Source organism: Cololabis saira, chromosome 2 (genome assembly GCF_033807715.1).
Source record: "Cololabis saira isolate AMF1-May2022 chromosome 2, fColSai1.1, whole genome shotgun sequence".
Lineage (NCBI taxonomy): Eukaryota > Metazoa > Chordata > Actinopteri > Beloniformes > Belonidae > Cololabis > Cololabis saira.
Window position 1 is genome coordinate 9,540,876 of NC_084588.1, and position 27,371 is coordinate 9,568,246.

Here is a 27,371-nt window from a genome sequence, read left to right on the forward strand (position 1 = left end):
TATTTGCAAGTCACACTGGTGCTCCTAATTATAAAAATTACTTTCATTGTCCGCAAAAAATGCTTGCAAGAAGCAACTAAAGGGTCACAGGCTGACTCCTGCTGTTTATCAGGCTTTTAAATCTTTACAACTAAACACGTAAAAGAAGAAAAAATGACAGCGAATATAACTATGGCCTCTCTATATCACACTTAAACACAAAGTATTGCCTACAGGGTTGTGTGCCAACCAGCAATAACATCTGGTAGTACTGAAAACATAGACTTTTTATGTTTTCTAAGTCTTTTATAAAGCAACAAAGATGGATGAAGTGATGTACGAGACACATTTATTAGGGCTAACCAAGGATCTGACGTCCATGTGCAAAATTCATCAGTTTTAAGATGGAAAGTTGATCCTGGTCTGCACGTTTAGCTGAAACGTTCCACACGTTTCTGCTTATCTCGTGATACAACGTGGCTTTCAGTCATACACACTCTTCATCCGCCTCTCAAGCTGAGATGGCCTGCAATCAGGTCATAAACACTTCATCATGAAATGGAGTGATAGTTTTTCCATCCACTGCACCAGTGGTGTCTCAGAACTGTTGAATCAACCACATGCCGTCTCTGATGCTTAAGCCTCTCCTCCTTTAAAGTCCCGGCAATGATGTGCCAAATATGATTTCATTTCTAGATGCCCCCTTTCCCAGATCTCCACAAATACGTTGGTTTGGAATGAGAGAAAAAAATGTTACAAGCAGACTTCACTGTCACCTCAAAGGGAGAGAACATGTAAATGAGAGCTTTTGCTGGTTGTTTTGATTTTTAACAGGTATTTAGAACTATGAGTAAAAATAGATGTGTTGTCTTTCCCTGCAGCAGCAGTTTGATATTTGGTTATGAGGATTAAGAATGGATTGACACATGATTATAAAGGGCTAATCCTACAAATATCACTAATAAATGATTCTGAAGTTAAAGTTCAGGGATCATAGAAGAGAAAACTTTAGAGGCAAACTAAACTAAACTTTGTGTGACATTCACATCCTATTCTCTGTTCATTTTGTCAATTAAAAATAGTTAATTATTACTTGTGTATCAAAACATTTCTGTACTTTGTTTCAGTTTTTTAGAGGCCAACATTTAAAACTACTGCTCATATTCTTACTTGCAAAATAAAGCATTCGAATAAGAGAAAGCATTACAGAAAGCTGTATTAAATAATCTTTATTTATTTTTGGATATTGTAGTGATTTTACTTGAAGGCATATTAAGCAAATGCATATGCAAATGGATATTACTGAGGCTAAATACTCCACCCCGAGTCCAGAATTGTCCGTTTGCTGGAACATTTGATCTTCATAGTTTGGTTGGACCTTTTTAAAACAGCTGAAACAGTTTTTGCTTAGTCAAAATGGAAAACTATGGGGAAGATGCTCCAGTATAGAGATTCACATTTTGAAGTATCTGCCTAACCAGGGAATGCACTTTATTCTTTTCTGTAAGACAAAAAACAGTGAAGAATTGAGGCAAATAATCCCAATGTCTCAACTGTAGGAAACTTCCATTGTCAGCCAAGCGCTTCACCTTTTTCCTCACACAAGCGTGAAATGTATCTTGACCTCGGGGATCCAGTCTGCAAAGGAAAATTAAAGAGTTTTCATCACGGGAAGGCAAAGCAAAGCCAGTTATTGAGGGGGATCTCAGTGGGACACATTTGTGGCTTTATACTCCCTTTTTTGCTCATTTTGTATGTGAAATGGAAGAAGACCATTGATTTCATTAAACAGAGGTCACTTTACAGTCCTGGCCAAAGCGTTCACTGAAATGTTCCCACAAACGTAGGGTCATGCGTGTGGATGTGCACCGTTTCCTCCTGTTAATGCCATTAAACCCTCTGTTTGGTGTAGTTGAACCCTAGTTCCTTTTGGATAACCTGGTCCGTAAGAGGAGGTCTGACAGATGCCAACATACCTCCATCATTCACGGGTCACTGCTTTTGACTCCACACAACTGCCAAAATAAAAGGCTCTAATAAGAAAATTCAGCTAAACTCATAATTTACAACTCCAAAACAGAACATTTTTTAGCTTTACTTATTTTTCTTTGCAGACAGTACAAATCCAAGATATTTCTCTTTTTTTCCTTTCAGTCATTGATGGGATTGTTTTGTTAATATATTTTCATTCAGGCATTTCTGGCCTGCATTATGTTCCAAAGTTGCTACAGGGGCAGTGTAGTGGTAGTCAAAAGTGTTGCACAATTTAAGACATATTTGCTGAGAGAATGGTGGACAGTAACAACTGAAATCCTTCATCACTTTCTATCCTCAATGCCAGAGCATCTTCTAAGTGTTGAGGAAATGTTAACATTACTGAGTGATAAAGGCTTTACTGTACAATCCTTTTTGAAATGCATTACAGGCCGGGAATACAAAGGTGGATACATATTAACAAATGGAAATAAAGATGGTGTTAAACGGGAAATAGTTTGAGTTAGAGAGACATAAGAGTATGATTAGATGTAAGGACCTTTGCCTTCTTTAATTCTCATTTTCCACATCATTCTTATTTGATTTTGGTTGTTAGACAGTTGGTTGTATAACTGATTCATCCATGCCAGCTCTCAGATATTGCAGCATTTGTCTTTTAGGATTTTTTTTTTTACATTTTATTTTTTTGAATGGATCTGTTAAAAGACCGTTTTCTAAACATACAAGCACATTCCTCAAATATCCATCAATCAATACTGACTTTATCCTGTTGATGGTGATGGACAGGAGCCTGTCACAGCTAATGATGCGCAAAGCATCCTGGACGTCTTAAAAAAGGCTGCATGTCTGTCGGGGCTCGCAGAGAGAAATTGACAACCGCACATGCAAACACCCACACTAGTAGCAAATTTAGAGTCACTAGTTGAACCGAAAGAAGTATGGGAAGAACATGAAAACTCCACATAGGAAGGTTCCTAGAAACGGACATGATTGAAGCCAGGGGCGACAGTACCTGCACCACCGCTCTGCCCATTCCTCTTATTCAGATGTGTGTATCCACTCTTACACGATCCTCAAAACACGGCGTATTTTCCAGGTTTCTGGCTCCGGCCCTAACTTGAGCTGTGTGCTTTTGCCTCCTCAGCCAGCTGGGATGTATTTAATTTCCTCTCCTTGAGATCCTTTGCCTCTGACTCACTTTCAGTCTTCTGCGAACTGTCTCAGAAACACACACGATCTGTTAAGTGTCTACAAGGGATGCAGAACAGAAAAGACCTTGAAACATGGTGGAAAGTAATTTGTGAATTTGGTAGTCGTTCCTGCGGTGTCTGCTCTCGCCGGCTTACCTGACTGGCTGAGTGTATCCGTGTATTGCCGGTAAGTGGAGGAGCTGTTTACCAGAAAGAGGACTGCTCGTAATAATCCAGCGCTGTTGTCGAGGTAGTGTCCAACAATGCTCATTATCACCAGCACTCCCGAACAGACGTTTAGCCAGCTGGCACACTGTGTCCTGTTGAATTCATCAGATGTGAGGTCATGCCCACGTCGGCCTCGCTGCTTTGCAGGGTTTATTTCAGGCATGCGCTCACAGCGTTACACCAGCTCCGGAGCCACACACTCTGACAAATGTTCCCCGTGTTTTCCGAACGATGTTCCAACATGTTCCCCTCAACGCTCCCCACCCCCATCTCATCTTATTCTTTTCCTGTGTGCATGTGTGTTTTTATAGACAAGAGGTCACCAGTAGTCAACTCTCTCTTTCCCTCCCTTCCTCTAGCGCTCCAGTTATCCACAGTCTGCTCTGTTGTTCAGACCTGGTGTAGCTCAGCTTTTTTATTTGCTCTTCTCTTTGTACTTGTACTTGAGTTGTTTGAAAAGGATTGCTTTTTTTATTATGTAGTTTCTAATTGAATTCGCCAAAGACGGAGCCTCGTCCATGTTTATGCTTTGGAAAATATAAACCGGGGAGAAGATTAAGCAGCGCCCGGGCTGAATGGACCCATCCTTGGATTCTTAAAGCAGCTCATCACAGAGACTGGAATTATTCACAGATTCATAAAGAGGACATTCTCACAGAGAGACATGGACAGAAATGGACTGTTGCCTTCTGACAAATGAACTAGCAACGTGGGAACTTGTTACATGGCCTATTCTCTTTGACCTTAATATAAACCGGGGATTAGCCATTATATCATAGTACTGGTGGAAAGCCAAGACTTGTTCTGCTGTTCTGGGAAAAAACTGGAAAGTGGATCGGGAACAAAACTAGCTGCTCATTACCTTTGTGGTAGTTCTTGCATATTTCCTTTGGCAGGAAACCCAAAGGGATTAAAAAGCCATTTAAATTTATTTGGAGCAACTTCAAGTAAAGAAAAACACATCACATTGATGTTTCTTTCTAAAACGGAATTGGATTACCTTTATAGCTTAACCCGGGAGCATGCTATTTAATCTACCTGGATTTATCAAATTTATCAAAGGATCCAAGAATTTATAGATAACGTCTCTTTTCCCAGGCAATGGAGCTTCGTAAGAGAGGTAAACTGAGCCAGCTAGGGCATCATTTGGGGCTTTCACCGCATCGGTCAGCTGAGGGGGGAGGCAGTAGCAACACGTCGTTGGGGCCAGCGAGGTCTGAGCCCACACAGGAGGGGGGGAGAGAGGGGCTTCCTCCGCCCGGACGATCCGGTCTCTTTTGCGGTCCAGGCATTATACTCTGGGGGTCTTGGCAACAGTACGTTTCCATGGCAGCAGGACTGTTACTGGCGGGGCTGCTGGCCGTGACTCAGGCCTGGTGTGTCAACAGCATCCACGAGAATCTGCTGTGGTTCTCTCAGCTCACGGTAGGGATTGTTACTTGAATAATTGACAATTATCCGGTGTAGACATTTAATAAACCGAGCACATTTCAAAGGAGATCTGACACACAGTCTCTGTTACAGCCTGTGGTAGGAACTGTGCTGGTTCTTGCAGCGACGTGTCACACCCCTCAGCTGTCCAATCTCACTCCTCGGTGGGAGTTCCTGCTCGGCCTGCACGTGTCAGTGCTGTTGATATTTAGAGAGAGCTGTGTCGCACTAACCGCTGATGCCCTTTTCTGACAATAAGTAACAGTCTGTTGTTGGATAGTTTTATTCTCTCTAGTATTTCTTGCTATTTTGTTGTTAATACATAAATAATATATATTTATTGATCTGGACATAAACCACCAAAGCTTGAAGCTGTGAAGGATTTGAGCCTGACTTGTATATTTACAACAGCACTAGATACTTACAAGGTGTTCACAGTATCCAAGGTCATATGATACAGCTATCCATTACGCTAGTTTCAAGGAATTTAATATTATTTATTGCTTGGTAGATCATGAAATATATGGGTACTTTTTTCTTTTTAACAAAATTCATTCGAGATTTCTTTAATGTGCCCTTTTGCAGAAGATGTGTTGTTAAAACAGGGGTTACTGTCAGAAGTGATTCCCAGATTTAAGCGACGTCTTAGGAACAATCAACACTTGCAATAAGACTATGGTCAGTCTGAAAATGTAATTGGAAATATGTTGAGAGTTTGCTGATGTCCTTAAACTTGAAATATGTTCCAGGTTTTTCCCTAATTGGTGCAGAAAAATGAATCAGTGAGTCACTCTTGCAAAGTTTGTGCAAGTCCGTTGAGGATCATCATTATGTCCTAGCATTTGAAGCATTTCACATTTATAGAAACGTTTATTCACTTAATGGTGGACCTGTGGGTTTTTTTTTCAACTTTTAGTGGTTTAAGTTCAGAAACAGTGTATCCGTGTTCTTTCCATTAATCATTTAAGTGACATTGTGTAGCAGCTATTTTAATTGATGAAAAGAAAAATGATTGCCCATTCCTTGCTTTTTATGGCCTTAAAAGATTGGCGAGTAATGATAAGTTATTACTGTAAAACCCATCAAACTGCAGTGTAGTAATGATTTCAAGAACCTTTGGACCTCATATATCTGTGGGGAGACCTCGATACTGGAGAAACAGTTGACAGACTTTGGTTTTAGTCACAAAAGTGAAATGTTAAGAAAATCTGTTGCTTTTATCATAGAATCGTAAAGAAATGCACATCTGCTGAATGACCTGTCTAAATGTCAGCAGATTCATGGGGACCAAACGGTAGAAATGCGAGTGCTCTGGGGACTGGGAGATTATCAAAGGACAGCTTACCGATACTGTTTTATGTGCAGGTTTTCCCTTGGGTTAGGTTGATTCTGCAGATTGGAATGTGGAGATGAAGTAATGGCTGGTTAATGGATGAGTAAAAACCATGTTGTATTTCATCCACAACACATGAGCGCAATAAAACCTGTGCTTCACTCTTTAGCTCATTCTTCTCTGTTCTGCACAAAAAAGAAACTTCCTCTTAGTTCTACAAACCCTGGTACGTTCCTGTAGCCCACCTGCTGCTGTGCTGGGAAGCACCACCATATTATCTGAGTCGTTTCTGTTCTTAATTCATGCTGTTTTCAGTGTTGCAGAAAAGAAAATCCTTCTGTTCAAACAACCTTATTGTTTATTTTGCTTTCAGGAAGTGGAGCGGGAGATTTCCTTTCGGACGGAGTGTGGACTGTACTACTCCTACTATAAGCAAATGCTGCAAGCGCCATCAATACAGGAAGGTACGTGTGGATGTACGGTCTGCTTCTGTCCGTATATTATTTTACAGTGCTAAAGTTATTCATACTTACCCCGAAGTGTGTTTATTTTGTAACGTTAGTGGCCAACAGGAACCTTCACCGATATATACGTAGAGTATTTGACCAGTGTGGGAACACTGAAAACATGTCGAAGAAGGGAAATGGCATGTGTGTATTTGACTACACTAACAGCTCCAACAAGGCAAGATTATCTTTTCATGAATAGGAATTTTATAACTTGTTCATTCTGCAAATGAAATTGGTACAGGACATCACACTTTAAAGGAGACCTATGCTATGGATCATGTCAAAATATCTGATATTAATCTTCACAAAAGATGTTTCAGCATTAACAGATACATTTTTTATCTCAAAATTGTCCACACATTATCGGACCCTCTTCTTCGTCACCCATGTCTTCTGTACAAATTGTGGTTTTGCATTGTCTTTTTTTTAAGGAAATCCAGCAACATCTGTAGCAAATGATGTGTTCTTGAAAGCAACATTTGCTGCTTTAAAACCTCAGTGTAATTTTCTTCATTAACCACATTAGTGAAGTGTAAATGAACTTTGCCCAGGTCACTGATATAACCTCATACCATCACATACGCTGACTTTTTAGCTTGTCGCTCCACAATCTGGATGGTCCTTTTTGTTTTTGGTCCAAAGCACACGTCTCCTATTTCTTCCAAAAAAGACCTAGACTATGGATTTGCCTGACCACAGTGTATATTTCCACTGTGTGATGGCCCAGAGATCCCTGAGTACAATTGATTTTTTTTTTTTTATGCTGCCCACAGGGTTAACATAAGGCTTCCTTTTGCAGAGATATCTTCAAGTGGCACTGCGTTGTAGGGAATGTAATCTATTGCCCATATGGTCGTATGAGCTACTGATGAATGATGGCTGTTGATGTCGTGTCATCTGAAGACTTGGTGATCATAGGTGTTCAGCTTAAGCTTGATCCCTTGCACATAATACGCAGCCGAAAGTCCTCCAGATCCCTTTAATCATTTAATGATATTAAGCACTGTAGGAGGACTAAATATGCAAATCCTTTCCGATCCCTCTTTGACAGAAAAATGTTTTGTAGAAAAAAGAAAAGGTCTCCTCACACATTTGTTGATCTTCTGGGCCTCTGTGGTCTTTAAACTTCCTCAAAACCCTTTCCGCAATAATAAATCATTGCAGTGAGTTGATATCGCCTGTTTTACAATTACACTATCGCTTTCTTTCATTTCTTTACTAGTGCTAATTTGTCCCTGTGCTAAACTTATTTTTTCATAGAATGTGGCCTTAAGGCCTTAAAGGGAAAGTTCGGTTTTTTACAACCTGGACCTTATTTATGACATTTTTTATGGTCGTATACTCACCCAGAAAAGTTTGGTGTCATTTAGAGTCCTTCGGAAGATATTAGGAGGTTTTTTGCGAGCCGCTTCTCCGTGTAATGGAGCGCATGAGGGCATAGACGGACGCAGACGATGCAGCATCTAAATAACACATGATTGCCGCGAAACTCTTCATTTCTTTTATGAATCACTAGATCTGCTTCCAGGACCTGTTGTAACATTGTGGCGCGGTCTGTGTATTAAATAAATCTGTTTGTAAACAAGACCTCTGAACTCATGACGTCATCTCTGTGCGCGCACTCTGTCCTCCGTTCCGTGAGCTCTTCAGCCGTATACTCTGGCTCAAAACGGTAAGGACGTCCATCATATTCAAAGTCGTCGTCCACAACCTCAGAATTTGACAAATATTCAGACATGTTTCAAATAACTAACAGTAAACTAACAGTAGCGTGAGGTTTCTGTACACGGAGCTGCGTCTGCGATGCGCGCACAGAGATGACGTCATGAGAGCATGTAGTGAGAAAAGTAAAAAAGAAAATAAGCCATGGATATCCAAATCCCTACAGAATGCAATCAAGAAGAAAAACATACTATACAGGGAATTTATAAGAAGTAGAACAGATAAAAATGAAAGAAGATACAAGCTATACAAGAATAGATTGACAAAGATAATTAGGATAAGTAAGGAGAATTACTATAGTAAACTAATGGAGGATAGTAAAAACAATATAAGAGAGACTTGGAAAGTAATTAACAGTTTGATTAAAAAGAACACAGGTAAATCTGGCTTTCCCCAAGCCATCTTAAAGGGAGATACTCATATTTATGACAAGGAAAATATTGCAAATGAATTTAATAGTTTTTTTGTCAATGTAGGACCGAGGTTGGCAAGTGATATTGCAGCACCAATTAATACAGATTTAGTAAGTAATTTGACAGAAACTAATGTAAATAGTATATTTCTTACAGCCACTGACGAAACGGAAGTTAAGGGGATTGTCAGAGCATTTAAAAGAAAACGGTCCACTGACAATAATGGTTTTGACATGGCCTTAATGAAGGACACTATAGAAGGTGTGGTTAAACCTCTGACCTATATTTTTAATCTTTCATTCAGAACTGGAATATTTCCAAATGAAATGAAAACGGCAAAAGTAATTCCTTTATATAAGTCTGGTGGAAAAGAACTATTGTCAAACTATAGACCAGTGTCTTTACTTCCGCAATTTTCAAAAATTTTGGAGAAATTATTTGTCACAAGATTGGATAGTTTTATAGAAAAGCATAACATCATGAGTGAGAATCAGTACGGTTTTAGAGCAAATCAGTCTACTGGATTAGCACTTATAAAACTCATGGATGAAATAACTACCGCCATTGATAATAAATTACACACGATAGGAATTTTTATTGACCTTAAAAAGGCCTTTGATACGATCGATCATGAATTACTAATGCAAAAGATGTATAAGTATGGCGTCAGAGGGGTAGCTTACTCCTGGTTGTGTTCTTACCTAAGTAACAGATGGCAATATGTATCTTGTGATAAAACTGATTCTGTGTCATTAAGGGTTACATGCGGGGTCCCGCAAGGGTCTGTGCTGGGGCCAAAATTATTTATTTTGTATCTGAATGAACTTTGCAAAGTGTCTAAAAGTATGAATTGTATCATTTTTGCAGATGATACAAATTTTTTTTGTTCCGGGGACCAGTTAACTGAAATTATAGCTACTGTTGAAAATGAGATGAAACTCGTAAAGAAATGGTTTGATGTAAATAAGTTATCTTTAAATATAAGTAAAACAAAGTTTATGATATTTGGGAACCGTAAAATAGATAAGGTAGTTAAATTGAGAATAGAAGATAAAGAAATAGAAAGGGTGTTTGAGACAAAATTTTTAGGTGTCATCATGGACCATAAATTAAATTGGAAGATGCATATTAATCATGTCAAATCTAAATTAGCTAAATCGATAGCCATATTATATAAGGTAAAAGATATGTTGAACCAGCGTGCTTTGTATATTTTGTATTGCACTATGTTTTTTCCATACATTACATACTGTTTAGAAATATGGGGGAGTGCATATTTTACCCATACTAAACCGATCTTTATTCTTCAAAAAAGAGCGGTAAGGATTATCACAAAATCAAATTATAGAGAACCATCAAATGAATTATTTATTAAATTAAGGGCATTTAAATTCTTGGATTTAGTGGAATACAAAATAGCACTGATAATGTACAAAGTGTTCAACAGATTGTTACCTAGTAAAATTGTAAGCATGTTTAAAATAAGGATAAGTAGATATCAGCTTCGAGGGAATCGTATGATTGTAAAACCAAAGTCTAGGACTAAAATTAAAGATCAATGTATTACTGTAAGGGGTGTAAATATATGGAATGCACTTGATGATAAATTGAAGATGTGCCAGTCGATTTATGCATTCAAACGTTTGTTTAAGTTTAAAGTGTTTGAAAAATATGAGGGATCCAGTAGATGAAACTATTACGGAATTATGTTTTGGGATTGTGTAAACAATATGATTTATTTTTTTTATATTATGTTTTGTATGTTTTGATCTGAATAAGTTGATCATGTGAGAAGGGTAGGCGTAAATAAGCAATAGCTTCAGCCTATTCCTTTTCGGTTAGGTCTCGTTTGTTTTTTTATGGGAACTAATGCTTTCAGTGGTGACTACATTATGAATGACCTGACCGAAATAAATATATTTTCATTCATTCATTCATTCATTCATTCATTCATTCATTCATTCAAAAACCGAACTTTCCCTGCAAAAGTGTATGAACAAAATAGAATGAAGTAAAATGAAATAGAAATAACACAAAAAAGACAAACAAAAACATGAAATATCTTGGGTTCAGACAAGTCAGAAGTACGGGTATTGTCAGAATCACCTTTTTTTTTTCCATGTTCTGCCAACTTTTTCTGATTTGAGGTCTGTTCAAGGTAAACATATTATTGGCATTTTGGTGGTTGGCTATGTCACACCTCTTTCCTGCTCTTGTTAGTTTGACCAAAACAGCAGGCTTTCATATACCTCCAGCTTTAATGCATGAACCTCTCAGCATAGGAATGGGGAACATAGATTCAGTTTACCTTACTGGTAATTATTAAATAGTGGGCAGCCACAAGTGCATCCTGGGATACATCCACACGGTAGTACATATTGTTTCAGCTGATCTGAGGCTTTCTGGGAGTTTGTTCCAGACATGGAGCTTAGAAGCTGAATGCAGCTTCTCCATGTCTGGATCTGGTTTTTATTCCCAGAGTCAGAACCAGAGGACCTGAGGGGTCTGGAAGGTTCATACCGGGTCAGGAGGTCTCTGATGTATTCTGGTTCTGGATCATTCAGATCTTTACAGACCAGCATCAGAACGTTAAAGTCTGTCCTCTGATGGACAGGCAGCCAGTGTAAAGACCTCAGAGCTGCACTGATGTGATTCACCGTTTTGGTCTTGTGAGGACTGGACCAGCAGAGTTCTGGATGAGCTGCAGATGTATAACTGACTTTTTAGGTAAACCTGTAAAGATGCTGTTACAATAATCAAGCTACTAAAGATGAATGCAAGGAGTACTAGTGTTTCCAGGTCCTGCTGAGACATCAGATCTTTTAACCTTGATATATTCTTGAGGTGATAGTAGGCTGACTTTGTTTTTGCCTACATGTGTTTTTCCAAGTCCATCACTATATCCATATTTCTGGCCTGGTTGCTGGATTTTATGTGTTTAGCTTGAAGCTCTGTGGTGACCTGTGATCATTTCTCTTTGGCTCCAAAGACAATTACACCAGTTTTGTTTTTGTTTAGCTGGAGAAAGTTGTGGCTCATCCAGTCATTAATCTCCTCAATGCATTTACCAAGAGCCTGTACAGAGCCTTAGTTTCCTGGTGACATTGTAATATATATCTGCATGTCATCTGCATAGCTATGGTAGTTTATTTTGTTGTTCTTTATGATCTGTGCCAGTGGGAGCATGTAGATGTTAAACAGAAAAGGTCCCAGGATGGAACCTTGGGGAACTCCACATGGGATTCTTGTTGCTCAGTTGTAAAGTTACATATTGACACAAATTACTTCCTGTTCTCTAAGTATGTGTTGAACCAGTTTAGTACAGTTCTGGAAAGACCCACCCAGTTCTCCAGACGTTTGAGTAAAATATTGTGGTCAACTGTATGAAATGCAGCACTGACATCTAGAAAAAAACCTAGACTGACATTTTTCCACCGTCTGTGGTCAAACATGTCATTAAACACTTAAGTTGGAGCGTCTCAGTGTTGAGGTGTTGTCTAAAACCTGACTGGAAGACATCATAGCAGCAATGAACAACTCCATTTGAGATGGAGTTGTTTGAGATATCCAGATTTGAGATGGAGTTGTTAATTTGTGTCTAATCAAGATTGTTCTTTTTCAGCAAAGGTTTAATTACAGCAGCTTTTAGTGGTTCTGAGAACACACCTGACATTAAAGACAAGGTCACAATCTGTAACAGGTCTGACTCCAAAAACTTGAACACATATTTTGCAGTACATTTTATGTCAATATCTTTATTTTTTTAATTGAACATTAAACACATTGTATTTCTTATTGTACATTGTACACTGACATAAACCTTTTTTTTTTTTTTTTTTTTGTAACAAATGAAGTTGTGGATGAACCTGAGCTGGTTCTGTAATGACCTGATGTTTCTGTCAAGAAAAGTGCAGGTGAATTCAGACATATGTATGTTTCCATGGAGATTATAAAAGGCTTCATCACAGCATCCTCTGTGGACACATTACTTCAGGTTTTACTGGGCATTTGGGACCATGCCACAAAGGTTTATGGGTTTATGGATTTTGTTAAATACTTTTATGGTAAAAATGTAAATATTATAAACAATAATAGCCTGAACAGCCTGAGTTTCTGCTGATTCACAGCTTAGACCTTTTAAAACACAATGAAAAGCATTTTATTCCACTGTGTCGCAGTCACTGTGGAGTAATATAGGAATGAAGTAGAATCATTGCGCCACAGAAAGGAATATGATCAAATGAGAAAATTAAAGCTAAAAATTAAGTTTATGCAGTGGAAACAATGAAGCAAGAAAAGTTGAGATTAAAGAAAATGATAAATGAACCAAAGTGTGCCTCTGTGGTTCATGAAACTTTAAACAATATATAATTTTCTGTTTATCTTGCATTTAAAAAAGTTGGATAATAAGGAGAACCAAGGACGGGGTAAAACTAAACAATATTTTGAGAGCGTGAGATTAATTCATCCTCATTGAAAGACATCCAGAAAAACACTGTCTGTAATTCATTATCATGTCTTTTAAGGCAAACAGTGAAAAGATGAGGCTAAACCATCAGGAATGTTGATGGAATAAAATGAAGCTGAAGTGGAGCACCCCTCTGTTCTGACTCCATGGTGCAACCAGTTGGAGCTCATTCAACCCAGAAAACTGCCTTACCTTTAGTGAGTTACAAACAACACAAAAGATCAGTGGCTAAATTATGTCCCCAACAATTTGCTTATGCTTCACACAAGTAAATAAAATCAGCATAATCGCAGCCGTGTATGTGACTCAGTTGAATTTATTTTTGCATTTGTTGTGGAAATTCAGTCTCTCCTTATGCAGGACAGAAGTAGCTGTGCTTTTCTTCAGTGTTCACTGCTGCCATTAGCAGTAGTCACATTAGATTTGTGAGCCACAAGGAGTTTGAGACTGTCAATTTAAGTTTAGTTGAAATTAATGTAAGGCCCTCATGGATTTCTTTTTTTTTTAAACCCTTAATGAGGAAAAATATTAAATTTTTTGTGATGTATGAACATGTGTAGTATTACAATAACAGTAACACTGGGATCCTCAATTTTAGGTGTAAATATTCACTGTTACAACTCCCTTAGTGTCAGCAGCATCTGGGAGTATTTCCATTGCTGGTATCGGGACAACTTTAATTTGAAAGGGCTCACATATACACCTGTAAGTTCACAAGATGATTAAAACAAGAGGGAAATAAGGCATCAGAGAAGGGTGGAGTTGAGTATTTGGGTAGTAATATTCAATTTGAAAAGCTATGTATTTTCACATTGATGGGAGCTCAGTGTTCACAGGGGTCTCTACAAACCTGCAGCAAAAGAAAAAGAGAAGAAACTACATGTCCATGCTGCTTACTTTGTGTTGCCTTTTATTCCATAACAACCAAATAAATGTTGAGAAAAGTGCACTATATGCAGGAGAGGAAACAGACTCTGATAATGGCACTGGTGTATTTTCAGTTTTAAGGGCCTTTGAAGAACTTGACAGAGGCTGTTCCACTGATGCATTCAGCAGATCTGGCGTTACATTAATATTCAACTGGAGTTGTGTTTGTGCCAGTCCCAATTTTCAGCTTTGATGTGGTCCCCACTAACATCTGGGGAAAATTTCTGCCTCTTCAGCTGCTTCACCAGCTATTTGGTTTGACTGTTTCTGCCCGTGCAGAAAACAACTGCATGCTATGGCAAAAACAACGCTGATGAGAGTGGACAACAACAGGAAAGTTGCAGGCAATCAAACCAAAACAGCAAGCTGAGTTGTTACAACACACCAAAGCCGAGACGATAGGAATCCTCTCTGGGAGCATCACTATTCATGACACACAGTGCATTCATAAATAATCTGAAGTGATAAATTGTTGTTTTTTTGGGGAGAAAACTCAGGCCAACAGAGTTTAAGTCATTATTTCAGTTCAAGAAATTAAGCGGAGTTTGAGGGTTCCCAAGGTTGAATGCATTGGTGGGTTCAGAAATTAATTGTTCTCTTTGCATCTAAAGAATGAAGACTTTGCCAGAGCAAGCTGTGGCGTGAGCAGTCGACTGAAATCTTAAACTGTTAGTTTTCTTTAATTGCTGCATGCTCTGTAAATGAACCAAGTTAACCCCGAGAAGCATTAAATCCCTTTATTCTCTGGATGTCACAAAGCCAGTAATTAATACCAGTCTATGCCATGACGAGGGGTACGACATGGTTGATGACATTCTCTCTTTTAAGCGTTTGTGTATTTGTGCTCCCAGGTTTGTCAGAATTGATCCACGACAACTTGACAGAATCAAAGAGGACCATTAATCTCTTACAGCGAATGAATATCTACCAAGAAGTCTTTCTCAGTGTTCTCTACAGGCTGTTGCCCTTGCAGGTAACACAACACACACTTTGCTGTAGACTCAAGGAGTTGTGGACCATGTATTCAATCGATGTTGCTGTGTTTCAAACAGAAATGGCACACTCCACTAAAATATGCATCACTTATACATTATTTCCGTGTTGTTTGTAAACTTTGCTATCTCATTAGGAGACAAGAATGTCAGGAAAGGAAATATCAAACTAACCTCTGAACACTTTTCTCTGTGTGTGTGTGTGTGTGTGTGTGTGTGTGTGTGTGTGTGTGTGTGTGTGTGTGTGTGTGTGTGTGTGTGTGTGTGTGTGTGTGTGTGTGTGTGTGTGTGTGTGTGTGTGTGTGTGTGTGTGTGTGTGTGTGTGTGTGTGTGTGTGTGTGTGGGGTCCAGTCATATCTGGAACCAGTATATTTTTACATCTACACAGTGTTCTCCCTCCAAGCTGTGTATGTGATCGCTCTGTACCTCACAGCCTGGCTGTTGTCTGGTTCCTGGCTCGCCGGTGCTCTCACTGCAGTCTGGTACATTCTTAACAGGTGAGTAATGACTCTTATGTTCCTGCGTGTTCGGGAACAAACCACGGAAGACAGACTAAAGTCCATTTAAAGCAGCACAATGTAACTTTCAGGTTTTGTTGAGTTTGGCGGTTCCTTTGGACAAAAGCAATAGTGCTTTACCAGTAGTGTGGCAGGGTTCCTACCATGCTCCTCAAAGTTACATAGTGCCAGTGAAGGCGATACAGACCCCTCAGACCATGACAGAGGTTCATTAAACCTGTTGGAAGTTGATGTACCATCACGATGACTCTGGAAATATGATATTAAGGTGGAAAAGTTACGTAGTGCTGCTTTAAATGTATCAACAATATTTATTGACAATATTTATTAATAATAATAACAACAATGTGCTTATATATCGCCCTCGAAACTCTCGTCTGCTTTAATTCAAGGTTACAAACCTTTTTATTTTCTTCTGCATTTCAGTAATCCACTACAATGCACTATAACCTTTATTTCTTGCATCTCATTGGTTTTATTCTTTTGAACTTATGTCTGTCTTTCTTCAATTTCTGACAATATTAAACTCTTTTACTCTGTAATGCATGCTTTTAAATCTTTTTCTGTAAAGCTCTTTGAATTGTCTTGTACATGAAATGTGCGACGCAAATAAACTTGCCCTGCTCTGCCTTGCTTTTCCAGTCCAGGAACAAATCGAAGCGCTTCCACAATGCAGGCAACTTTGTAACTAAGGCTGCTAATGTTGCTAATCGAAGGCTGGTGTGGTGGACTTGTCTTGCTGATTAATAAATACGGTGCCTTGTTTACCATCTGCTTACCGTAACCAGTCATTCGATCAACTTCTGTAAATGTTCCCCTTTCCAGATTTTTGAGATTCTTCACTTTCTTATTTTTGGCCAAAGATTTCAGATATTAGAGATGTGAGAATGATTCATGAAGTTACAGCCACCTGCTAAGGGTGGTTACTTCCTAGCAGGTGTCTTTCAACAGATGAGGTTTTTATGACAGTGAAGTGGTTTTGTATTCAAACGACAAAATGTAGCAACTTTATTGGAGCCTCGGTTGTGATTATGGAGCAGCCTTCTGTTGCATCTGTAGTAATATTCTTTTTCTTTTCACCTTAAATGAAATGACCCTCATGAAGTGTGGTTTTTTGATTACACATCGCTGTGACCATTACATTAAAACAAATATTGTAACAAAACAAACAAATAAGAAAAAAAATGGTTGTTAAGCTTGTGGTAAAAAGAAAGAAAGACAGGATTACCTCTAATTAGAGTTGACCGCTTAAATATTCATCTTCCAAGATGTTGAGTTATTCCAACCACAGAATTGGACTGTGGCTGCTGTGGACATTTACTGAACATGAGAACATTTTTCTAGTTTGTACTCTTTCTGTATTCAGGGGTGAGTTAGTCAGCATTGATTGGCAGCTTGTGAGCTGAAAAAGCAGCATTGATTTAAAAACATAACAAAACAGAGTTTGAAACATCTTTGTATTTCACATCAAACTCAGTTTACATTTAACACTCCATCTAACCTTGAGGTAAATTAAATCAGACATATGTCTACATATAATCTTTACTGAGTTCTCAGTTGATTTGGTCCCATCAGCTCCCAGCAGACAGTTGGGTTTCACCCTCAGGTGTGAGTTGAATGTTGCGGCCTTACAGCTCTCCATCACTTATTTGCTCATCTACTTCCTCCTTTCAGGGTAGACACCACTCGTGTTGAGTTCACCATCTCCCTCAGAGAGAACTGGTCTATGCCCTTCTTGGCTCTGCAGGTTACTGCCATTACGTGTTACCTCAGGCCTCAGCTCACCGCCTTACAGCAGGTACAGTACGCACAAATGCTTCTACATCATCGGAGCCGTTGGCCTTTACATGACCCATCTTACTGATGCTATCAATAATTGACCATCTCTAAAAGCACTGGCACTACTGAAGATGGGAAATGTCAGTGTCTGTGATTCGTGTCCATATGAAGTGTGAAGTGTGCAACCCTCTCTCTTTTTTGTGCTGTCCCTCCTCAGAAGGTGATGGTGTGGCTGATGTACGTGACCACGTTCTGTTTCTGCCTGACGTGGCAGTTCAACCAGTTCATTCTGCTTGTTCAGGCTCTCATCATCTACAGCCTGGACTGTGTCGACCTCCTAACAAGCCGTCAGGTACGGATCCTAAGTCGTACATACTTGACTCCACGATGGCCCAAATCACTTGAAATTGTAAGTAAGTAAATTTATTAATGGATAGCCCCTTGAGATGAATCATCTCGTTTTCGAGGGGGTCCAACAAAAAACATACAACACAATACAAAACAGTTACATACAACATACATAATACATAATACATAAGGCTCTCACACACAAACCTGCCCACACACCAGTCCCCAAGACCTACCACACCTGAAGAACACAGGTAAACACTGCATATAATGCAGTAATAGCAACAGCAACAACAATATTAATATTAATGGTAGTCATTGTCATCATCATAATGATACAATATATGAAGATATATATACATTATATATTAAATAAAAAAATAAAAATAAAATGAGAAGGCAATACCACTAGAAACAACTACATGGTTTATTGAGGTTGGAATATAGAGAGTTTTTAAAGAGATGTAATGGATTAAGTTTTCTTATGTTAATGGGTAAGTTGTTCCAGTCTGATGGGGCTTTGAACTTAAAAGCACGTCTGCCAATTTCTTTAAAAGTTAAAGGAACGAAAAAGAAGGGTTGCTGAGTGTTTCTAAGAGAATATGAGGATGTATATGGAATCAGATATTGTTTTAAGTATGATGGATAACTAAAGTGTATACATTTGAATATGAGTTGGAGCCAGTGGTATTGTCTTCTTGAGCTGAGGGGTAACCAGTTTAATGAATGATACATGGAGCAGTGGTGAGTTCGATATGGGCACCTTAACACAAATCTACAGAGACTGTTGTAAATTACATTGAGAGGTTGAAGATGTGATTCATAAGTGTTCTGGTAAACAACATCAGCATAATCTAAAATGGGAAATAATAGTTGTGTGACAATTCTTTTCCGTGTTGGTAAAGTAAAACAGTTTATTGAACGGTAAAGGATGCCTAGGTTGCGATGTAACTTGGTTGTGATGGACTCAATATGATGTTTAAAAGAAAATAATGGGTCGATCCAGAGGCCGAGGTGTTTGAATGTGGTGACCTGCTCAAGGGATGAGCCATCATTAAAAATAATATTAAGATCTGGGTTATTTCCAAGGCCTAATCTGGTACCAAACAACATTGAACATGATTTCTTTTTGTTTAACAAAAGTTTATTTGATTCTAACCAATACTGAACAATAGAAAATTCATTTTGTAAGGATCTCTCAATTATTGATGTGTTATTACCGTATGTATATATTACTGTGTCGTCTGCGTATAAGTGTATTTTACAATGGGAACAAGTTTTTGGGAGGTCATTAATGAAAATGGAGAAAAGGAGTGGTCCAAGGGATGAACCTTGTGGCACTCCTTTCTCAACAATTGCATATTTAGATTGGATTCCATTAAGGCTGACACACTGACGTCTGTTATGGAGATAAGAGTTGAACCAAAGAAGAGAGTTTCTAGAGATGCCAATTGAGTAAAGTTTGTCCAGTAGAAGGTAGGGATCAACAATATCAAAAGCTTTAGTGAGATCCAGAAATATTGCACCAGTGAGTTTACCATTTTCAGAAGCTGTAAATATATCATTTGTGAATTTTAGAAGAGCTGTGGTTGTTGAGAAATTTGATCTGAAACCGGACTGGCATGGAGACAAAATATTGTTTTCAGTAATATATTGTGATAATTGAGTGAATATTAATTTTTCAAAGATTTTTGCAATGGAGTTGATAATGGAGATTGGGCGGTAATTATTGACTTTGTTTGGATCACCTCCCTTGTGTAGTGGAGTGACTATGGCACTTTTCCAAGCAGAAGGGAGGGAGCAAGTTAATAAAGAAAGATTATATAAATCACAGAGGGGATACATTAAAATATGGGCTGCTAATTTAATAAATTTTATCTCAATGCCGTCTGGACCAGATCCACAGTCATTCTTCAATTCATAGATTGCGTTTTGAACTTCAATAGGGTGTAAGTTTTGGAAAGAAAAACATGAGCTACTACATGGAGAGCCAGACGAGGAGATGGAAGCTGCAGATGGACCAAACACAAGGGAGTTACCTACAGAGGAGAAATGCTGATTGAAAATGTTGGAGATAGTTAGGGGATCCTGGATTATTTCATTATTGTGGCAAATCTTGGTGGTAATATTTTTATTGGGTTTGTTAAGGACATTATTAATGTTTTTCCAGAACTGTTTGGGGTTGTGCATGTTTTCAGAGAGTTGATTTTTTATAATAATCTGATTTAGCGTTACGTGTTCTTGTCTTACTTGAGTTTCTTAAAAGTCTATACTTTTCCCAATCAGCAGCATCTTTAGTTTCCCTGTATCGCTTCCACAGTTTATCCCGTAATTTGAAAAGATTTACCAGATCAGAGTTGATCCAGGGAAGATGTTTACCTTTAACTTTAATTTCCCTCCAAGGGGTGTGTTTATTGATAACATTTGTGACTTCAGAATAGATTGATTACAGTAATCCCTGGCTATAACGCGGTTCACCTTTTTGACGTCTCGCTGCTTCACGGATTTGCATTGTGCATCGTGTTCTGCATTCTGATTGGCTAAATAGTCTCCGCGCTTCTTCACTTCCTGTCTCAGTAACATTGGTCGCTTAGCAACAATTCTGAGAACGAACGCTGAGAACAATGAGCTTCAGCAGCAGCTCAAGAACGGGACTCTTTGATTAATCGTTCATTACAGACTCAGATATAATCCATGGTGGCATGTCGGTTTAGAAGAATCTTTTTGCCCAGAAGAAAAAAGAGCGACAACAACAACCCATAACTATGTTCTTCTCTCGGAAAAAACACACCTGCACCGTGGGCTTTAGAAGAAAAAGACGCTACAGAGCGGAGTAAAGTCAGGATGCAGCGGCAGTAAGAAGAGCAGTGAAATATGCGCCAGTTTTTCCATAATCATTGTTCATTTTCTCCTGTTCAAATTAATCGGGTCTCAGTGGGGCGGGGCTGATCTCCGCAATTTGAAGGCTTGTATAATCATTGTAAAAAAAAAAAAAAAAAGGTTGCTACTTCGTGGATTTCACTTATAACGCTTTCTTTTTGGAATGTAACCCCCGAGAAAAATGAGGGATTACTGTACTACTGCAGGTCTTGTTTGTGTTATTTATAAGCTTCTAAAAACATCTGACAAACTTAATTTCAACAAATCATTTCAAGGGACTTTAAACAGAAAACAAGTCCAGTATATTCCAATCAAAATACTTGCACTGAGTGGAATAGAGCTCATTCACTCAGTAAACAGTGTAATTTATCCGGTGGAAATCCACGGGAACATTTGATTGTAATGAACATGCCGATCACGTCAGCCGACACTGGCTGTGTTGGTGTTTTTCTGTGTCTTTATTTAGCGCCTTTGTTAATTAGATTAATGAAGCGCCACTTCCAGTAATGGTAAAATAATCCATTGCTGGAAGATTCCAGAGCTGAATGTTGTTCACAAATCCAGGGCGTAACGTCCATTTATACCTTCCAGGCTTTTGTAATTTTTGAGAGAATCCCGGAGTAGGACGAAGGAAAGTTGATCAGGTGGTGGTAGATGTGGGGATGTTGGAGGTCGGGCAGCTCCGCTGCAGTTTCCATGCTTTTAAAAAGTACTCCCAGAGCTTTGTAAGGGTCGGTAATATGGAGTCTTTAAAGTTTAACAACATAGTTTTCAATATCTTTCGGGTTTAAATGCGCTCAGCAGTTCATGATTACACCGTGACTTTTGACCTGAACGAGCGGTTTCTCTTTCCTGCCACAGTGGTGCTGCAAACAAAACAGGTCAGGTGGGGTCGGGAGCTCTAATGTGTGTATTTCTCCAGGTTACCACCCTATACCTTGTCCAAGTGAGTGGCCTGTTGAGTGTGTCGCTCCTCCAGTTCTGCAACTCCATGATAGTGGGATCGCTGGTCCTGAGCTTCATTGTGGCTGCACTCTTCGTGAGACATTGCCAGGTAGGTCTGTGGGAATTTAATGTCATGTTCTGAGTTAAACTGTTTGAAACAAAGTTCTGGTATATGGTATACTGCCTTCATCTACAACCACACTGGGCTCTACTGTATATTTGCCTAGTTAAAGTCACTTGACATAATTAAAGACCCACACACCTGCCTATATCCTTTTTTTTTTTTTCATTTGTCAAGAATCCTAAAGCACTGAGACATCCGATTAAAATTTGGTATGGGGTTCACAAAAGTCTTGGATTGAAGGTGGGATTGTCACCTAAAACGCCTTTAAAACAATATGACCTTATACCCATGGCTCTTGACAACAAGATTCTGGACATATGGCATCATAAAGTAATCCAACACTTGGAGAACTGCTTTGACAAAAGACTTTTCATGTCATTTGAACACCAGAGGAGGAAATACAACTTGTCCAATCAGACCTTTTTCTGTTATCTCCAGCTAAGATCCTTTCTGAGAGCTAACCTGGGTCCTGAAATGACTTTGCCTGTCATGAATGATGTTAAGAGATTTCTTTATGAGGTTGAACACGTATAAATCCATTTCTAAAATCTATCGCCTGTAGATGAATGAGGGCCCAAAACCAGGTTTGCATAAGTCTACAATGAAATGGGAGACAGATCTTAATGTTACAATTGATGAACAGTTCTGGGCAGATTTATGTCTAGACAGCTTGTCAACTACTATCAATGCCCGGTATAGACTGATTAACTATAATATTCTACATCAATTATACCTTACCCCAGAAAAATGACACTCATTCAAATCTGACCTGTCAGAGCTTCAGATGTGACACTGAAGTTGGTTCCTTTCTGCATTATACCTGGCACTGAACCAAAGTGAGGCCTTTCTGGCCCGATATCTGCTGCACTTTAACCAGGATCACAGGAGTTAGTTTCCACTGGACCCTGAACTGGGTTTATTGGGGAACTTTACATGTATTCGTGGTTCTCTAAACAGTGCATGGAACATTCATGGAAGTTGCTCTGTGTGTGGCCAAGAAGTGCATTGCAGTGTCATGGAAATCTAATTCCCCTCATTTATCGACAGATGGTCTTTTGAGATGAATAATTGCATCACTCTGGAAAAAAATCACATATTGTCTCAGAAAAGCCTTATCTCTAGTCTAGACCATATCGACACATCTCTTACACCAAGTACTTAATGTAGTTGTTTGTATTGACTTTCCACACTGACTGTTGGGGTGGGAATGGGGGGGGGGGGGGGGGGGGGGGGGGGTATATTACTGTTGGTATATGTTTGTATACATTGCAATACTCAAAATAAAATAGTCCAAAAAAAAAAAAGAATCCTAAAGCACAAAACCACCCATCATTCTGAAGCAGTTTTGGAGCTGCTGGTTTCCAAAATCTTGCCAACAATCACTGAGATCCACAGTTCCTTCATGGAGATGCTGGGGAACGTGCAAGTTTCAGTCCAAAGGAATGTGAACCGAGCTTGTAGGATCATTTCCAATGATACTTGAGCCTGCCTGCATTACTAGGTTGGAACTCACTTATTCAGCTCTAAGATGGTCTATCTGACCGTGTCCAACAGGCGTAACAGCGAGTAGCTCACCTCGGACGATTAAAGTTAATCCTTTTTAACATGCTGGGGCTGAATCACAGCAGAGCGTTTAGTGTTAACACCATGGTGCAATAGATTGGATCAATAATAAGAGTGGCTCTGACGGACCACGCTCACTAGTATTCCCCAAAATTTACCACAGCACCCATTTGGAAAAATAGATGACCAAAAAAAAAAATTAAATGACAACATGAAGAAGTAGCTCATGCTCATGCTGCTCGTGCCGAGGACGAAGTTTCTCTGCAGATTAGTAATAAAACCTTTTGTGGGAGTGTCTACAGAAGCAAGTGGCACAAATGAGTCTGAATGTTGGATAATGTTGATTGTTGGCGTTTTCTCCCTCCTGCCTTGCTGCTTACGTGTTAAATAAATTCGCTTTGTGTCTGAGGGCATCAGTATTACTGCTTGGTTAGTAGTCTGTTAGGGGGCTCTGAATACTTGGAGAAAATCTGTACACAGTGTTTAAAAAAAGAAAACAAATGAAAAACAATCTCATAAGAGAACCTCTAAAATGTAGAAAAATCGAAGAGGTATAACCCTTATCTAAAGGGTAAAGATGCCCTGAATAAGGCTTAACTGCAGACTCCAAGGAGGAAAAGGTTATTTGCTTTTTCCTTATAAAAGTAAATTATTATAATAAGTCTTATGAATATTTAGAGAGGAATAAGAAACTTTAGAATTTTAATACTGTAAAAGTAATAAAACACACCACTAACAACATGCATTATGTGCTCAAGTGGGATTAATGTATTATTTAAATGTATATATTGTTTTGCACTTTTTTATTCTCTGTAAAATGTTTAGTTTTCTAAACAGTACTGACTAATTAGACTTTGGTAGGTAGCACTGTGTTAACTTTTAAAGAGGGCTGTGTGGAGGATAAAACATGAGGTGTGAGCGTCTGCACAGAAAAATAGTAACATTTTCAGACAGTTAATTCCCTGGCATTTACAAGATGACAAAACATTTGCTTCTAAAGGGGAAAATTATGTTTAATACATGACTAAATCAACTTGTTTTTTTTTTCTCACAAGCAGGAATGTAAAACTGTGGGAAGAAAATGAGCTGTGTTTTTACACGTTTATTGCTTTCTGCTCATACAGTCTGGTCTGAAGACGGGAAGCCTGTTGGCTCGTCTGGGCAAAATCCTTCTCCACAGTGCTTTGGTGCTTCTTCTCACCTACATCATCAACTATCTGACCAAGGTGCCTCAAATCCTTCCTTTTTACTGCGCCTACCCTTGCCTCTCTGCTTTTCATCTTCCTTTCCTCCTCTTTTCTGCCTCTTATCCACAAATCCTTTTCCTGTTTTTCCTATTAACCTATCCCACCTCCTTCTGCTTCAGCACTCTTCCTCCTCCTCCTCCTCCTCCTCCTCCTCCTCCTCCTCCTCCTCCTCCTCCCCCTCAAGCATATTAACTTGTATGCATGATGTAACTTCAAAAACGGATATTTGCTGGATTTATTTACTTGTTTGCATATCTGAAGCTGATCTTAAGACCTGACAAGATGACCTTATCTCTGTTTGTGTGTGTGTTTGTTTACAGAAAGCGCTGCATCTCAGATCAGATGAACACATTTTTAAATTCATCAAGTCAAAGTTTGCCTTCAGGCCTACCAGGTATGAGCACGTTAACACAAACGGGATTTGGAACGTTTCTCTTTTTGAACTGTTGCTCCTGTCTTTTAAAACGTTTGGACAGATATCAGCAAATGCACGCAGTGTAAACATATTGTGCAGCTGTACAAAACTCTTGATTTGATCTGGTGCGACTGCATTATTCAGAAAGCACCAGTGTCACAGCACCTGCAGTGTTAGTGTGTGTGAATAATAGATTGCAGGGCAACACCAGTAGACCTCCCATCGATCAGAGTGTGTGTGTGTGTGTGTGTGTGTGTGTGTGTGTGTGTGTGTGTGTGTGTGTGTGTGTGTGTGTGTGTGTGTGTGTGTGTGTGTGTGTGTGTGTGTGTGTGTGTGTGTGTGTGTGTGTGTGTGTGTGTGTGTGTGTGTGTGTGTGTGTGTGTGTGTGTGTGTGTGTGTGTGTGTTGAACAACTCAGCCGTGGGATGGCTGCTCCGGGGTGGCAGATAACACGGCTCCCAGTGCAACGACTCACAACTGGTCCTTTTAATTATTCAGAAGATTGTGGAAAATGCAAGGCTTCTCTGCACTCCGTCTCTGCCTCACCCCTGCTCTGGTTTTCTCTGACTTGTTTTGACTAATTTCCTTGTTTCCAGGTGTTTCTTGGTTTTATCCCTCGAGTGTTGCAATGCATTTGTGTTATCTAAACTCTCAGTCAAGGCATTTGTCTGAGTTGTTTGTCACAAACAGTATCACCAAAGCAGCGGACTAAAGAAAATGACTGATATACAGCATACAAACATGCCATAATGAAGTGATACATTCAGTCGTGTGAAAACTGTTTGTTTTTTCCTCTTATCCTACAGGTAAACAATAGCTTGTTTTTTTGTTTTTTTTTTGTAGTGCCTCAAACCTGGCTTGAATTTGTTCCTTTCTATTGTATAGCGATCTTTACTTCACAGCATTCCAGAGAAAAGGATTGCAGTTTTTTATCTATAAACCTTGTCATTGATTCTCTAAGAAAGTTATTTATGTGGAAATATTAGGAGAGTTTGTAATAAACCAGCCCATAAACATTGCTGGTTTAAAACTTCGTCTCAACGCTTTTAGACATTTCTAAATTGAAAGTTGAAAAACACCAAACAAAAGACAAGAAGCATTTTTTTTTTTAATGTCCTACAATTTTAAAAGACCATAACCTCTTAGATTGATCCTATAACTTGGACAAGCCCCAACAGGAAAATGCTGCTTTAAGCAGTGTTGATAATAAAACTATTTTTCTTGTTTTCAGTTTGATGGAAAATAAAATCACATTTTTTTCTGGTACTTTGTGAAGCTTAATAGTGAACAAAGTATTTCTTTCCTTCATTTGCTGATCAAACTGCGTTTATTCTGGCTCTTATAGTTTAATGAAAAACATGAAAATTAAAAACTCCTCATCAGAAGAAACTGAGATATAAATTGTAAAAGCATGAAAGGAAATTCATACAGAAACTATAAAAGGCTGCGTTTCCTTTGAAAATGCAGGATTGAATGTTGAGATGTTAAATCATGAGAGCTGAACTTTGCTGAAAAATCAACCTAACTGCTTAAGATTAGATTGCTAAAATCAGGTAAAAATGTGAAGAAAATTATAAAACGTAGCTCAGACATTTGAAAACTCTAAGATGATGGAAGAAGAGAAGTTGAAGACAGGGGGAGGCACTGAAAAGAGGAATATTTGCTAAAGAGAAGATGTTCTTAAGAAAGGAAGGTGAGCTGCAAAGAAGACATCAAGATAGTAAGATCAGCTGAAGAGAAGATCAGTTGGAGAAAAGATCAACTGAAGCCAGGAAGATTTAGCTGACGATAAGAAATTGACCTCAAAAGACAAAGGTGAGCTGAAGAGGAGAATGTGAGCTGAAGAGAGGAAGATTGGCTGGAGAAAGGAACTCTGTTGAAGAGAGGAGGATGAGTTAAAGGATTTAACCAAAACTCTAGCAGAATGATCAAATGTAGCAGGTGGTTGAAGGCAATAAAAGGAACGACTGATAACAGACGTAGTGTTGATCTTAGATAAAATTATTGTATGAATGACAGTGAAAAACCTAAAGTTCGATGAAAAACCTTTAGAGTTGCTAAAGAACTTTAAGGATTAGTAGGAAGATGGGGAGTAAGGGAAGGAGAAGAGGAATGAGAATGGAGCTAAGTAGGAGGACGAGGAGGAAAGGATGGTAGACAAAAAGACATGAAGGAAGACAAACTGATAGAATTGCAGAGAGGGAGACATACAAGTGGACGTATATAAATGTAGAAAGATATACTGTATTTTCTGGACTATAAGCCGCTACTTTTTTCATAGGTTTTGAACCATGCGGCTTATACAAAGGTGCGGCTATTCTGTGGATTTTTCTTCCACCACTCGGGGCGCTCTAACCGGAATTAGA

The 27,371-nt window shown here is 38.9% G+C and overlaps 1 protein-coding gene and 1 long non-coding RNA gene across 3 annotated transcripts in view; one reads left to right on the forward strand and one right to left on the reverse strand.

The window, feature by feature from the left end:
• The window catches only part of dpy19l3 (dpy-19 like C-mannosyltransferase 3), a 73,536-nt gene that overhangs the window by 8,137 nt on the left and 38,028 nt on the right, over window positions 1-27,371 (forward strand). The window contains exons 4-11 of the mRNA XM_061737336.1: window positions 6,530-6,620; window positions 15,047-15,168; window positions 15,539-15,684; window positions 17,380-17,503; window positions 17,702-17,836; window positions 21,635-21,766; window positions 24,469-24,570; window positions 24,912-24,985. Coding sequence (XP_061593320.1) covers window positions 6,530-6,620; window positions 15,047-15,168; window positions 15,539-15,684; window positions 17,380-17,503; window positions 17,702-17,836; window positions 21,635-21,766; window positions 24,469-24,570; window positions 24,912-24,985 — 926 coding nt within the window. The remainder of the gene's footprint in view (window positions 1-6,529; window positions 6,621-15,046; window positions 15,169-15,538; window positions 15,685-17,379; window positions 17,504-17,701; window positions 17,837-21,634; window positions 21,767-24,468; window positions 24,571-24,911; window positions 24,986-27,371) is intronic.
• On the reverse strand, window positions 1,225-3,569 carry LOC133419476 (uncharacterized). Of its 2 annotated transcripts, XR_009770522.1 has the most exons (4): window positions 3,321-3,569; window positions 2,987-3,222; window positions 1,569-1,617; window positions 1,225-1,480 (listed from the first exon to the last, which is right to left on the reverse strand). It is a non-coding gene; the product is annotated as an uncharacterized LOC133419476 (long non-coding RNA). The 2 variants fall into 2 exon arrangements; XR_009770519.1 differs by having other exon boundaries at window positions 1,225-1,617.